General features: G+C 37.2%; 1 protein-coding gene across 4 annotated transcripts in view; it reads left to right on the forward strand.

The window, feature by feature from the left end:
- LRRC28 (leucine rich repeat containing 28) overlaps nt 1-15,817 on the forward strand; it is a 189,986-nt gene that overhangs the window by 135,423 nt on the left and 38,746 nt on the right. For all 4 annotated transcript variants that reach the window (XM_032623663.1, XM_032623666.1, XM_032623665.1 and 1 more), the window contains one exon: nt 6,276-6,378. In XM_032623663.1, coding sequence (XP_032479554.1) covers nt 6,276-6,378 — 103 coding nt within the window. The remainder of the gene's footprint in view (nt 1-6,275; nt 6,379-15,817) is intronic.

The raw sequence follows: 15,817 nt of genomic DNA on the forward strand, positions 1-15,817 counted from the left end.
TGAATATTTAAACCAACTGCAGAGGAAGCCTTCAGTCATTCAAATTCATTAAAATCAATTTATTTTAATTTAACAGTTGATGATCTACTGTGTGTAAAATATCTTATTAAATTCACTGTGAAATCTTATTTGGTAAAAGTTGAATATATCAGGGACACGCAAGAGGGAAGAGACATGGGGACATATGTATATGTATAACTGATTCACTTTGTTATAAACCAGAAACTAACACACCATTGTAAAGCAATTATACTCCAATAAAGATATTAAAACAAAAAGTTGAATAGATCAGAAAGAATATGATTATGTAAAAGATTTAATGGAGTGTGTGTGTGTGTGTGTGTGTGTGTGTGTATTTAGAGAAACTAGCACTTTAAAAAATTCATTATTCTGAATAAGTAGTCAAAAAGTTCTTTGTTCAAACGCATCATGTAGCTAATTTAATTAGTTTTAAGATAATTTTAGAATACACTGTAAATTACTCTGAATTCATGTGAAGAAACCAGTTTTTTATGGTAATTAAAAATGTAATTGTGACTAATAATCTGTCTGATTATTGAACCACAATAATTGGAATTACATTGATACAGCATTCCAAACAACCTGTTTTGAATCTATTGCTTTCATGTGTGGTTTCTATTACCCCATCATTTGTTGAAGAGAATACACCATTCACCTTTTGATAAAATAAATGAGTTTCATGCTGGTTAGTGTGCATAAACAGATCCTATTTGGTCTGGCGCATGCTGTCATTCTATGCTTGCTTTTACAGTTACAGTTAAAAGAGCAACAGCCACAACACACAGGAGGTTTTTGTTCCATCTTCAGCCATGTGGACTGCATATGCCAGGGCCTTGAAGTTTAAGAAGAGAGAGAGAATTGGAGTTTATGCAGGACTATTAGCTTTTGCTAATTTTTAAGTAACAATACTTTGATCTATGAGTCTGGAAGAAAAAAAGGGAAACATTTTAGACACAGTACACCACTTTAAAAAGCCACATGAAAAGTTCTTTGTTGCTTTAGCATCTTTGCAGATGGGACAAACTTCCTTGCTTTACATAGTTCACATACTGAGCAATTTTTGCACAGGAACTTAAAAAATATTACTGCATGATTATATTTATTGAAAACTATTGGTCCACTGAAATTAAGAGACGGAAGAAACAAACCAGCTTATTAGCTAGTAGATTAACGGTCTCTTCCAAAGTTAATTATTGAGTGAGGATTTTTCTTTTTTAAGAATAGAAGAAATAGCTCAAGCTTTTTCGTGCAGAAAATACTTATATTTCAGCCTCATTATGATTAAAAATGCCATTCCTTTGTGCTTGGGGTTTTGCCAGCTGACGACTTTTTGGCAAGAGCACACTCTCACAGCCGTGCCTGTGTAGCCTGTGACCTTGCTGGGTGTTTAGTTGTCTTAGCCTTGCCAGCAGGCTGTGCTGTGTCAGCTAAAGCAAGGGTTGCCTGGTTCTCTTTAGAATCCTACACTCTGTTTTGTGATCTTCACTTTATATTCAGGAGAGAGAGATAAAAGACTAAGATGTATTGAGTACCACTCTTATGCAAGGGACCAAGCTTGACATTATATACATTGCTGAATCTTTATAACAAGCTCATGACATAGGTATTATTATCTTCATTTCACAGAGGAGTAACAGGCTTGGAGCATTTGAATTGGAAAGCCAGGTTTCAGAGGTCTGACTCCAAAGCCCACTACATCTTGTAATTTCAGTACTGCTTTTTCTTACTCTATTTGAGATTGTGTTATTTGCAAAGTTTAAATGTTTGTATTAAATACTCATGTCTGTGTGATAATATACTGGCTAATGTATAATAGATTTGAACACAGCTGATTTGTGTTTTCTTTCAGCTTCAGTAGAAAGTAGTTCATTCCATTATGGGCATATATAAAAAATTATATTCCCCACACAAATTGGTCAGGAGGTATAAACAGAAATCTTTGGAATATTGAAAACCTGAGATAAGGTCTAAACCAAATAGCATTTTAAAATCATCAACTCTTCATTTTTTTCCTATAAAACTAGGATAGGAAAGAGGACTAAACCATATAAGAAGTAGCAAGAGCCAAATTTTATTTAACTTTGTATTATGATCTTTGCATGTAGCCTCATTTAATTTGGACAAGCTCTTTTGTGTATAGTAGAGGAGAGAGGTGTTTCCTCTGTCATGTCCCATTTTGTGTCCTTGGCTCAGGGAGATGAATTACTGTCTCTAGAGGCGGTTGCCTCCAACTCTTTTCTGTGCAGTTAAAGTATAGAAAAGAGTACCTTTTGCTGCATGCCAAAGAGAATTCTCTCTTAATTGGCCTTCTACTGTAGGCCACACTTCCAAATGTGTCACTAATAATGAGAATAATAATAACTGCCATATACTGGAGAAGGCTGTATGCCAAGAATTCTGCTTGATAATTTATGAACTTTGTTAGTAGTTTTCACTAAAATTAAGGGACAGCATTATTTTTCTCTTTATACAGATGAGGAAACTAAGGACACACATTTAGTAAATAGAATAATGAAGATTCAGACCCAAGTTCTCTGACTCTGAGAGTGTGTTCCTGCTCCATTAATTAGTATCCTATACTCCTTACCACTGCATAAACTCAAGTAAAGAATCTTTCCCTGAAACCCCTGCAGGCTCTGACAGTCATATCTGAGACCAGAGCTCATTTATATTTTATCAGTGTAGTTTCAATTTTTTAAAAATTCCCAACTTTTCTATATGCCTTTAAAGTCTGCAGACTTCTATATGTGATGAGAGGATTTGTATACAGTCAGAGAAGTAGTGAAAAAATATAAAATAGGAATTTTTAATGTAATTTTGAGGGTTCTTTCATTGCAAGTAGATTCTGATATTTCTATGTATATTTTTTCCATCTATGTTTTATAAATTTGTAGCCTTTTATACCAGTAGAGAAGTTTATACATGTTTACTAAAGTAGCAATACATATTATTGTGGTAATTATGTATTCTTATGCTTAAAAAAACATACTGTATAGTGATTTAAATTTTGCAGATTTCTTTCACATTCGGTTTTAACAACTTGGTAAAGTTGAGGGGTTAGGCACTATTATGCCCATTTTAACATATGTGCAAACTGAGGCTCTGATCACATGGCTAATAAGTGAAAGAACAGACACATAAGATATGAACAGACAATTCACAAAAAAGAAACTATGTAAAAATGGCCCTCAGACACATTGAAAAATGTTCACACTGATAATTAGAGAAATACAAATTCAGAATGACAGAAATTTTTAAATAAGACAACATGTTTTAAAACTTGGTGAGGGGCTTCCCTGGTGGCGCAGTGGTTGGGAATCTGCCTGCCAATGCAGGGGATGCGGGTTCGAGCCCTGGTCTGGGAAGATCCCACATGCCGCGGAGCAACTGGGCCCGTGAGCCACAATTACTGAGCCTGCGCGTCTGGAGCCTGTGCTCCGCAACAAGAGAGGCTGCGATAGTGAGAGGTCCGCGCACCGCGATGAAGAGTGGCCCCCGCTTGCCACAACTAGAGAAAGCCCTCGCACAGAAACAAAGACCCAACACAGCCATAAATAAATTAATTAATTTAAAAAAAAAAAAAAAAAAAACTTGGTGAAACTGTGGGAAACCAATGCTCTCATACATTGATGAAGGGAATGCAAATTGGTGTAACTCCTCTGGAGGTATACCAAAGAATCTACACATCTACACATGTATTAACCTTTTGACCTAACAAGTCCACTCCTAGGAATCTATGATGAAGGTATACTTCTAACAATATAGTTGTATATGTATACATGAGTTAGTATACTTACATATGTTTTGTAGAGCTTTCTACTTAGGGATCCTAGAAGCAATGTCATTCCCATAGTAATGAGCCACACCTAGCACTCAGATCTTGGTTTCTAAACACCATACCCTATTAAAAGGAATTAAGGCTCCTTGGAGAAGTAATTGATTTCAGGGCTATAGCAGGGAAAATACAAGCTGAGCTGGGACTGTCTTGTGGTGCCAGAAAGTATGATGATACTCAAAAAAGGATGAAAACTTGTTGAAAGAACATAAGGACCAATTTTAAGTGTTCCTAATTGCCAAAACTGAAACATTTTAACCACCACAATGAACAATAATGGTATTGGGTTTTTAGTCCTTACAATAAAATAAATATCCATGAATCCATACTGTTATAAAAATCAAATAAATAAATGGGGGAGAAGGGATGGCTCTTCCTTACAGAAGAATTCCAGTTAATAAATGTAGACAGATGGTAATTGAATATCACCACTAAATGAATACCGTGTAATAATTGTTGCAAACAAGACCCATTGATGAATGCTAAAATTAATGGGCAAAACTTTGAGAAGGAACAGGATATTTACATAGTCTTGGGGCTGCAGTAATCTGAAGACTTGACCTGGGGCTTGGGGGAGCTGCTTCCAAGATGGTTTACTCACATGGCTGTTGGCTGTTGGCTGTCCTCTGCTCGAGGGGCCCTCATGACAAAGGAGTTGTCTTCCTGAACAAGCGATCCAAGGGAGAGAGCAAAGAGGAAGCCACAATGCCTTTTGTGACTTACTCTGAAATCACAAAATCACACAGCAGTTCTGCTTATTGTGTTTGTTAGATATATTAAAACCACCACACTGGGAAAGGGCATCTCTAGCTAGTAGGCCAGTAATTTTTTTTCTCCCTAAGAGTTGCTACTTCCCAGTGCTTTTGTTGCCTGTTCCCAGTGCTGCCAATTTTGGTTCCTCTTTTTGTAACTTGCCCCAGTGCTATTCCTGGGCAAGAATACTGTGATAGGACTTGTAGTGGAAAAGAGGAGGTAATGTTCACCTTTTCCTACCAGTTCCATGGCAAACCCTTCCTTACCTCAATCTTATATTATCCCCCCTCTCATTTAATGTAACAACTTATCCAGAACCCATCTGTGAAACAGAGACTTTATACAAGCCTCTTAATAGCTGTGATCATATTATATTATCATTTTCATGTCCGTCCTCAATATCATATTCATATCTGAATCCCCAAGGCCTACCATAGTGCCTAAAAGTCCTTAATGGGTGAATGGGTTTTGTTTTGAAATGTAAATATGCTTAAGAACCACCTAATTTAGCTTTCTGGGCCTTTGTCTTTCCTAACTGTAGAAGGACAGGGGAAAAGAGAGCTCCTTCAGCCTATTTCCTATTTTCACAAGCAGAATTATAGTTTGAAACTTTTCAGAGATTGAAAACTTTTCAAAGATTATGTTCTTACTTCAGGAGGCAGAGGGTTGGCAAGGCTACTGAGGATTCTGTTCTGTGCCTCTGTAACGATGAAGACAAATAGCTCTACCCTGTGAGTGATAGGAGTGGAAAGGAAAGCTGGTCGAACAATCTTGGGCACACAGTAGACAGGAAGGGATGACCTCGGCACTTGGAAGTGTCTCTGCTGCCTGTGATGGCCAGAGATCAGCTTCAGTACTTTGTGCTTTGTTTCCTCACTGAATCCTCCTCCAGTCTTTGCTCCCCCCTTGTCCGGCTACTTCTGCGAAACTTCTGGATTCTCCCTCTTTCTGGCATACTTGTTCCTATTGCAGATTCTTCTCTTTGGGCTCCCTTTCTCACCTCTTCCCATTCCTGGTACAAACCAATTCCTGTCCCGGCTTCCTGGCCTGCAGGTCTTGTCCATCCGTCTGTACCTCACACCTCACTGAGGACTGGGATTTGGGGCTCCCTTTGCTTCTTCCTGCCCCTGCAGCCACGGGCAGTTCCATCCATTCTTAGATCCACCTGGCTCCTGAGGCCCAGCCCAGCCAGGGTCAGATTGATCCCTAGCCCTCCTTTACCCCTCCTCCCATCTTTCTGCCCAGGGGAGGTGAGACACAGTAGGCTGACCTGCCAACTTAGTTTGTGTAACACTTTTTCCTATGGAGAAAAATGAAACTAAATAAATGACCTATAACAAACTTAATAAATAAATAGAAATTGTTTATTAAAAGTCATAGAATTTTTATGTGGGAAGGAAATCTAATAATATTCCATTCCCAGTACTCATTTTACAGCTTAAATGCTCAAGGTTCAGGTGGGTTGAGTAATTTTTCAATAGTCATGTTTTCTGATGTAGAATCTCATATTACAGCTGACATAATTTCACACCTAGTTAAATCTGCAACACTTTTTTTCTTCCAGAGTAGAAATTTGAATTATTCTAATATTATGTATTAAATTTTATGTTTCACATTATATTGGTGTATATTTATAGGAATTATAGCACTTTTCTTTCTAATCCAGATTTAGGTCGATCTCGAGAACTACAATATGTGTACGTGGATAACAACATTCATCTGAAAGGCTTGCCGTCCTATCTGTACAACAAAGTCATCGGGTGCAGTGGGTAAGGCTGATTTCACATTTTATACTATCACTCACCTCTTTTGCTAGCTTTGTTTCTACTTCAATATTTAGTCCTAATAAAACTCAAAAATAGATGAACTACTTTTGATAATCCTGTTCAGTTTTGTTTTGGGGCTTAATATGTTAAACCAAATACCCTTAAAAGTCAAGAATATTGAGCAAGCAATTTAGAGTATTGTACTTCAAGTTTAGTTAGTAAGTTGTAAATTTGGTCAGTAAGTTGTTTGTTATTTTTCCAGTCAAAGAAAAATTAATCTATGCATACCATTATAAGCTCAATAGTATCAGTCACAGAAACTGGAGGAATCTGCATTAACGTAAAAGCTTTTCTTTCTCTGCACTCCATTGCAGTGACAATTTTACTACATTAGTATCTAGGACTATACCAATTGAAAATATTTAGAGCTCAACATTTGAAATAGTCCCTCAATACAAATCATGATTCTAGCAACCAAAACGTATGTTTCAGTTAATAAGAAACGATAGGCTTTTATTTTCAGAGCAGCAATGATCTTTCATTCTCAGTTAGGCTTTTAGAAAGATGGCTTCAGCTTCTCTTTCTATAGCAGTGAGAAAGAACCAACCCTAAAGTGGTTCCCAGAGTGGCGTGGGCTTAACACCGGACAACTCAGCTGCCAGAGCCTGCTTTTGACTGGCCTCACTTAAGCAGCCAAAGGATACTTGGAACACCTTTGAGGGTACTTAGCCAGCATGTTGACTCTCTCCTTATAATTTCAAACATCCTGCATAACCTGGCTCATACTGTATGTAGTTCTGGCAAGGAAAGGGATGCCAATAAACTTGTGTGTAGCGACAGCCATTCCCCTGCTGGCATGGCTCCGGGGGATGGACATTGAGCAGTGATTGCTCCAGAGAGGGTAATCCTAGTGGCCTTCCCCTAAGAAAAATTATACAGTTGTTATCTTGGGAGAGCCCTAGATGAATTCAGTGCCTGTATAGGCTGATGAAATACAAGCCCAGAGACATATTTCAGAACCTTCTATGAAGCATAGAAAATAGAATATGTAATGGAGTTTTTAGCTCATTGATTTTTCTACAGCTGATCATGTGACAGCTATGATCCTACTCACTCATTAATCATAATGAGTTTGTAAAAGATCTATAATATAGCCTAATTTTTCCAAGTGGTGAATGAAATACCCTCAATCACCAAGATACACGGAATGATGCAAGTAGGCTCCAAAGCTGGAGGCAATTTTCTTGCACCAAAGCCTTCAGAGACTGCACTGAAATATGATTTAAATCTCTACCACAATTAAAGAATAGCTCTTACTTGAGGTAAAGAGCCTTCTTCTTTGGTGTTTAGACATGGATATTACTGACTGCCAGAAAGTTCTATTTGTGCAGAGTAGAGAGATAGTATATTTTATTTTATTTATTTCATTTTTGGCCGAGCCGTGCAGCTTGTGGGATTTTAGTTCCCTGACCAGGGATCGAACCTGGGCCCATGACAATGAAAGCACCAAGTCCCTACCACTAGACCACCAGGGAATTCCCTTTTTTTTTGATATATTTTAATTGTTGACTTGGTATCTGGTAGCAGAGGTAGTGAATTTTATGAGAGTTCCAAATCTTTGAGAAAACAGTAAGGCAGAATATGCAAATTACTAGCAGATAGTCTACATTTTTTATTATTATTAGCATCTTCCTTTGGTAGTAGTAATAAGAAGATAAATAAAATTTTTAAAAAAGACAGTTATCAATCAGTTTTCTAATATTAATAGATGTTGGAGTGTTGGCAGTCCCACATACAAATAAACAGTGATCCAAAAGGTATTTTTAATCTGTTGGTTTAACTCAGAATGCATTTCTTATAGAAGCGGTTCTGGTGGTTATACTCCTAGCCAGCTCATTAAAAGGTCATTTAACCCATTTTGCACCCTCCAAATTATACTTACTTATAAAATATTTCTGTGGCAAAAATGTATTCAGAATTCTAATACATGTGACTATTGAAGTCTTGGCAACAGAATTTAGGGGCTCCCCTTCTTTTATCTCTTTTATCTGTTGCATATGTGCAAAAGGACTGTCCCATTCCAAGTCAAAGTGGGGGTGCTTTGGGAAAAGGAGGGGCAAGGTCTAGAACAGGGTTCTAAGGTAAATCTTATATAAAGAGCATAAGGGTATTTGAGGCCTAGAAAGTGTACCTTTTGATTCTGAACAAGGATCTTGGTTCGGTTGTTTATTCAGTGCATATTTATTGAGCAACTACTCTGTTTGGTCACTGTCTAGACAATGGACATACAATGTAGGAGCCAAACAATTCAGTACCTGCCTTCCTGGACCTCATAATCTAGCTAGGGATCCAAGTGAACAGTCAATAATTAAACAAACTCCGTGCTAATTCTCTCCAAGGAGATGATACTTAAGCTGAGCATAGAAGGATCAGCACACTTGGTTCTCCACCACCACCATCACATGTTCTTTCTAGCCCAGAGGTAGGTCCGGAATAAAGAACACATCAGCTCCTGCTGTACTGTGCTTTCTCTGAAAGAATTGTATTACCCTTCTCTGATTAACAGTCTAAGAAAATTAGAGCAAAATGAATACAGCTTTAGGGACCTGTGGCATGATATAAAAATGTCTGACATATATATATATATAATTCACATCTCAGAAGGAAAATAGCGAACCAGGTATAAGGCATATAAAAAGGTATAAAAATAGCTAATAACAAATGTTGCACAGTTTCAGGAAGTCTCACAAAATTATCTTTGATATTCATAGAAATGTGAATAAAGTTAGCTCCTCCTTATTCTATGTTCATTTATTTGTCAAGTAATTATTGAACTTTAGCAAGTCAGCACTGTGCTAATAATTGTAGAAAAGATAATTTAGATGTTTATCCTAATATATAAAAATAACTGTAATACAAAAAATAAATACCCTAAGAGAAAAGTAGAGTGGTGAAAATTTAGAGCAGGGGACTGCCTCTTTATGTCCTAGCTTTGAAGTCACACACTGCCATTTCTATTATATCCTATTGATTACACAGGTTAACCCTATTCATTGTGAGAGGGAACTTCCGGGAGGCGAGCAGCATGGGAGCCATCCTGGAGGATGGCTGTCACAGATTCCTTGCATTCATGCTCTTTGCTAGCCTCTTGGAAAAGTATAATTTTTATTTTGTCTGGATTTTTCTTATTGTTACCACAGAAACAAATGTCTTCCATTCTTCTATATTTTACCTTGAAAGAGAAGTCCCTCCCATGTTAGAATTTTAAAAAGTGGTAATTGGCACATTTGCTTACTCAGGAGAACTTAATGGTAAAAGTGGCCCAATACCAAAGTTATTTTCTCAGTTGTCTGATTATGAGAAAAAGAAACCAAGACACTACTTCGCTTTTTCATATATAAATAAGCAATTATAGCTGGATTTGGGTACAAATTGGATAAATGATTTGGTTAAATGGTTTGTTAATATAACCACTCAAGGTAACAGAGTTGTCTTTATGAGAAATGCATTCAGAGTTCTGAGTTAAATCAGCATACCAGAAAATATCCTTTGGATCACAGTCCATTTTTGTGTGGGGGCTGCCTACACACAAAAAACAAGCTGTACTAGATACTTGAACCACACCTCCGTGTGGCAAGCACAAAGCAGCCTAGCTACATACTAAAAAAAAACTGAGGTATGATTTGAGCTGTCACTCAAGTGACAGAGTTTGTTGTTTGATTCCAATGTAGTAATTAATTGCTTATTAAAACAAAAATAGTGACACTCCTTTTAAGTTTTAGAGGAATATAACAGAATCCAGAGTATCCACAGTATAACTTTCAAAATGTCCAGGGTACAATCCAAAATTAAATAACATTTGAAGAATAAAGAAAATATGACCTAGTGTCACGGAAAGTAGAAACTTTACTTGATGAGCTTAACACAGAATAGTATAAGAGAGGAAAAGTCAGTGAACTTGGAGGTAGATCAATAGAAATGATTCAGTCTGAAGAACACACACACACACACACACACACACACACACACACATACACACAAAGACTGAAAGCAAGAATGAACATCAGCATCATCAGGGACCTGCCAAACAGTACAAACAGTACAAAAAAGCCTGATATTTGTCATCCCAGAAGGAGAATAGAGAGAAAATGGGGTGGTAACAACAAAATTGTTTGAAGAAACATTGTCCAAAAATTTGCCAAATATGATGAAAGACATAAATTTACATTTTCAAGAAACTCAGTGAACTTAAGTAATATAGATTACAAAGAAAACTGTACCCAGTCAAAGCTGCTGAAAACCAAAGATAAAAAGAAAATCTTGAAAGCAGCCAGAGAAAAATGACAAACTACATACAAAGAAATAATTCAAAAGACCATTGCCTTCTCATCAGAAATTTTGAAGGCCAGAAAACAGTGGAATGATAATTTTAAAGTGCCAAAGAAAAACACCAATCAACCTAGCAACCAGCAAAAAATACCTTTCAAGAATGAAAGTAAAATAAATGCATTCTCAGATGGAACAAAACTAAGCCTTAAAGAGGCTCTGCCAAGAGGACAGACGTTTTATCCAAACCAAGGTTTATTCTATCAGGGTGACATAATTTCTTTCCTTCTCCATATCTACTTTTTCCCTTTACTTTTCCTCTTATTTTAAGCTGAAAAAAAAAACTTTTTTGCTAAAAAGGGTTAATCTGGTAGCAGTTCCCCCAATAATGAGCATGTGGATGACAGTGTATTTTCTGAAGTATAAAAGACAGTTACTTGCGTTCTTTTGGTAAGGGAATTGAAACTAATTCTTTACTCTTAACACTTTGGTTGGTGGCATGGTAAGTTTGAAAATGCATATGAATTAATTTGCTACATCACATACATGTTTTGGAGCATAATCTCCGTGGCAAAATGATGTTACCATTCATTTAGCTTGTTTAGGTTTAAATGCTGAATGGCAGCTCTGAAAACATTGAGTTGAAAGGGAATTGTGATAATTGTTATAAATTATTTATGTAACTAAGCCAAGGGTCCTGACATTTATAACAGACTTCAACTCATTTTAATAACTCACTTAAGGGTTCAGATGTACGATCTTTTTTGTAACCACCTCAGCATTTATTCTAAAGTAATAAAAACTATCGAGTTAGAAATCAAAGATGCCAAGGCTTAACAATTGCCAGCTACTAGTTATTTCATTTTATTGTGAACTGAGCGTATCATGGAGTTTCCATCCCTCTTTACTGACAGTTCATTTCATGATTACTTCTTATTGAGATGAGCGACACTAGCTTTCAAGACAGGTACCTTTCCAGCCTTCTCTCCCATTTGCTGTTCTCTTCCATGGACCTGAGAGTCTGGCCACTAGAACTGTTGTGTAACCCCATCTGCCCTGTGCATTCACAGAGCTGAATCCCTGTTCCCTTTCTCTGGAATATCATCATGTTAATCTTAGTTTTCAACAGTAGATACCTTCAGAGCAACATCTAGACTAGTGTTTGACCAAATATCTGGATGCTGTGGCCTAGCCAAGTTAATACAAAAATTTAACCATCACACCATGTATATTATCCCCCAAAATCATGTATTATAATAATAAAGAGAAAGCACAGCTATAAACATTGCTTAAACTTTACTGTGTACCAGGCAGTGTACTCATTGATTTATCTGCATATTGCACATTATCCTCCCAGCAACCCTTGTGATAATCATCCTTATCTTAGAAATGAAGAAACCAGAGCTCAGAAAGATTGTCTCAGGTCACAAAGCTAGATGGCAGTAGAGTTGTTATCTGCTTCATTGTCCACACTCTTAACCACTGCACTACATATACTGTCTCCCTCTTCTCCTTGGTCTAGAATCACCTCTATATGTTTGAGCCCCTCTACTAGCTTCTTGAGAACAGGAATGAGAAATACCTTTCTTGTTCCTGCATCATTTGTAGTGGGGTGGATATTTGGTATCTGATGAGGTCAAGGGAAGTTGGCTATGGCCAACAGAAAGATTACTAACTCATGTGAATTCCTGCCTTGTAGCCTGCATTCTACATAGCTGCAACTCTTCTCCAGTGTTAACTAGAGAAGGCATTTAATAGAAGTATTGTAAAATGAATTTAATTAGCTGTTTACAGCCAGCGGTGAAGAGTAGGAACTTCTGCTAAAAGAATTGTCAAAGGGAAATTAGACCTTATATAAAATGAGGATCCACATACTTGTTAATGTGAGTCTTTTCAGCAGTTTGTCAGAAACCTAATCTTTCTAATTATTGGAGACAGAGGAAGCATTAGGAAAAGTCTGGCTTTCAGTTTTCTAAACCTTTATTTGTTATTGTTAAATTCTTTGGACAGTGTTCCTTATAGAGTTCATCAACACTTGTAAGGTTAAGAAGCAGCAGCTGTTAAGGCAATAGCGGTATGAAGTAATTATTCATGAATTGCTTGCTTGCTTTTTACCCTATATTTTTATTGTTCTATGATTTTGCCCAGGATTCTCATAACTAAAATATGGCTATAAAGTTTGGAAACAAATAATATGCTTTACCATGAGTATTAGGCTTCTCCATAGCAACAGAACCAATATAGAGAGAGAGGTGTGTGTGTGTGTGTGTGTGTGTGTGTGTGTGTGTGTATGTGGAGGGATCTGTTTGTGTGTGTTGTGTAGGTGGGGGGGCTTGCACTGAGAGGAAGAGGGAGATTGATTTATTTTAAGGAATTGGCTCACATGATTGTGGGCACTGGCAAGTCTGAAATTCGCAGAGCAGGCTAGAGACCGAGGGAAGAGCTGATGTGGTAGCTTGAGTCTAAAGACAGTCTGGAGGCAGAATTTTTCCTTGGGGGACCTCAGTCTTTTCCTCTTAAAGGCCTTCAACTGATTAGACAAGGCCCACTCAACATTATAGAGGGTAATCAGCTTTATTCAAAGTCTGCTGTTTTAAATGTTAATCTCATCTTAAAAATACCTTTACAGAAATATCTGGACTGGTGTTTGACCAAATATCTGGGTGCCCTGGCCTAGCCAAGTTGATACAAAAATTTAATCATCACACTATGTATTGCTGTATATCATCAAAAGAGTCACTTATTATGTGTTTGCCTGTGTTTCCAGACTTAGTGGCCATACTGCATAATAGCATATTGGATATGATCCTCTCATCTTAATTTTCTCCATATTAGGAAACAAATAGTAGTTATACAGTAAAATTTAAATTTATTTCCTCATCTTCACAAAATGCTTCATAAGGGTAATACCTTTCTAACCCACAGAAATACTCATGCAAAGTCACAATTGTGTTGCTACAGACTCTTCGTGTTTTTGTGATCACATAGGGTCAACTGAGGTTTTGAAAGTAAGAGGGGTAAAGGCAAAGTAGCAAATCAAAGAAAAATATCATAGAAATTTTGACACCAGTTGGCAGGCCGCTGTGCAGCTGCTTTGCACTAGTGTATCCATACTAGCTGTTAAATTATTGACAGTATTGAAGTATTTCTACACAAGTTAATGAATAGCTATTGAACTAAAAGCCCCTGAGGTCCCCCACTGCTGTGTCTGCCTTTCCCCTAAGATCGCCCCATAATCCAGCAACTAAAAGGCTAATGACCAGCAGAACAGAGGGCTCTAGGACTGTGCTTTAGCACAGTGGTACTGTTTGTTTGGTTTTTGCTTGTTTTATTAAACTATAATTTACATACAGAAAAGTTCACCCTTTTTAGTGTATAGTACTGTGAATTTTGACAAATGCATACAGTTGTATAGCCACCACTATGATCAAGGTTTAGAACAGTTCATTCACCCCCAAAATGTCCCCCATGTCCCTTTAAAATGAACCTTTTTTCTTCGGGAGACACCTCAGCCTCTGGAAACGGTTATGTTTTGTGTCCCTATGTTTTACCTTTTCCAGAATGTCATATAAATGAAATGACACAGGCTACTGCAAACATTCTTGTCTGGGGCTTTGTGTGAACATAATTTCATTCCACTTGGGTAATATCTAAGAATGCATTTGCTGGGCTATGTGGTAAGGATACGTTTAACTTTATTAAAAACTGCCAAAATGTTTTCCAACATGGCTGTGCTGTTTTGTATTTCATGAGAGTTCTTGTCAGTTTTTTCTTCTTTCAGACATTCTAATAAGTGGGTACTATCTCATGGTTTTAATTTTCATTTCTCTAATGACTGTTGATGTTGAACACGTTTTCATATGCATATTTGCCCTCCATGTACAGTTGACCCTTGAACAATGCGCGGGTTGGGGCGGACTCTCGGCACAGTCCAAAAACCACATATAGCTTATAGGCAGTCCTCTATATCCGGGGTTCCTCTGCATCTGCAATTCCACATTTGTGGATTCAACCAACCCTGGATCATGTAGTATTGTAGTACTTATGATTGAAAAAAATCCATGTTTAAGTGGAACCACGCAGTTCAAACCCATGTTGTTCAAGGGTCAGCTGTATCTTGGGTGAAGCGTATTCCAGTCTTTTGCCCTTTTTTAAAAAACTGGATTGTTTGGACTTTTTCTTACTGAGTTTTGAGAGTTCTTTATATATTCTGAATACATGTTTCTCATCAAATACGTGATTTGCAAATATTTTCTTCCAGTCTGTGGCTTGTCTGTCATTCTCTTAACAGATTTAACTAGCCTATATTGTGGTTCTTCATAGTTCACCACTGATAAACACACAACTTAAGATATATTTAATTTAATCCATAAATGAGACATTTTCCATTTGACAGATTACTATATTTTCCTAAATAACCATTTCCTTAAATGTTGCCATCCTGGTGGGTAACCAAATACAGATAATGTGATGCTCATATCTTTTTGGCACATCTGCTCCTGAGACAGACTGGACCCCCACGAACTACCCCAAAATTATTTCCTTTTTGGCACCATGTGGATGACTCAGTATTCTTTTCACCATTTCCTTTTTATCTTTTCTCTTTCAAATTTCTTCCCCTGTGTGTGAAGACTCAAAACAACCAATCTGTATTTGGAACTGCTTAGGCACCAATATAGAACTGCTAGATAGAAGAGAAAACTGATCACATTCGATGAGTTAACAACAGAACTTCCATAATACAGTTAGATAATGTGTGATTTAGAAACATCAAACGTTGTGACATATCATTGGTAAAAGATGATGTCAGGAGAGACTTTATAAAGGAATTAGATTTGGGGAAGAGTAAAATTTGTATCTGGAATGACAGGATATAGAAAATTCCAGGCCCAATTTGGCCTGTAGGCAAGAATAGCCATGGCTCATTGAATACAGTGTTGCTTGTGTTAAGGGGTATGATTCAGAATCCACAAGGAAATGGTAAGGCCACCAGCATCCATGGGATACCCTTCTGCTTAAGTTCTCTCCCTTTTGCATCAACTAAGGTAACAGGGTCATTTCTTAAAATTTGACTAGAAAGCTTCCATATTTTGACCGTGTACATCAGTGTAAATAT

This window comes from Phocoena sinus, chromosome 2, assembly GCF_008692025.1.
Source record: "Phocoena sinus isolate mPhoSin1 chromosome 2, mPhoSin1.pri, whole genome shotgun sequence".
In the NCBI taxonomy this organism is placed as follows: Eukaryota; Metazoa; Chordata; class Mammalia; order Artiodactyla; family Phocoenidae; genus Phocoena; species Phocoena sinus.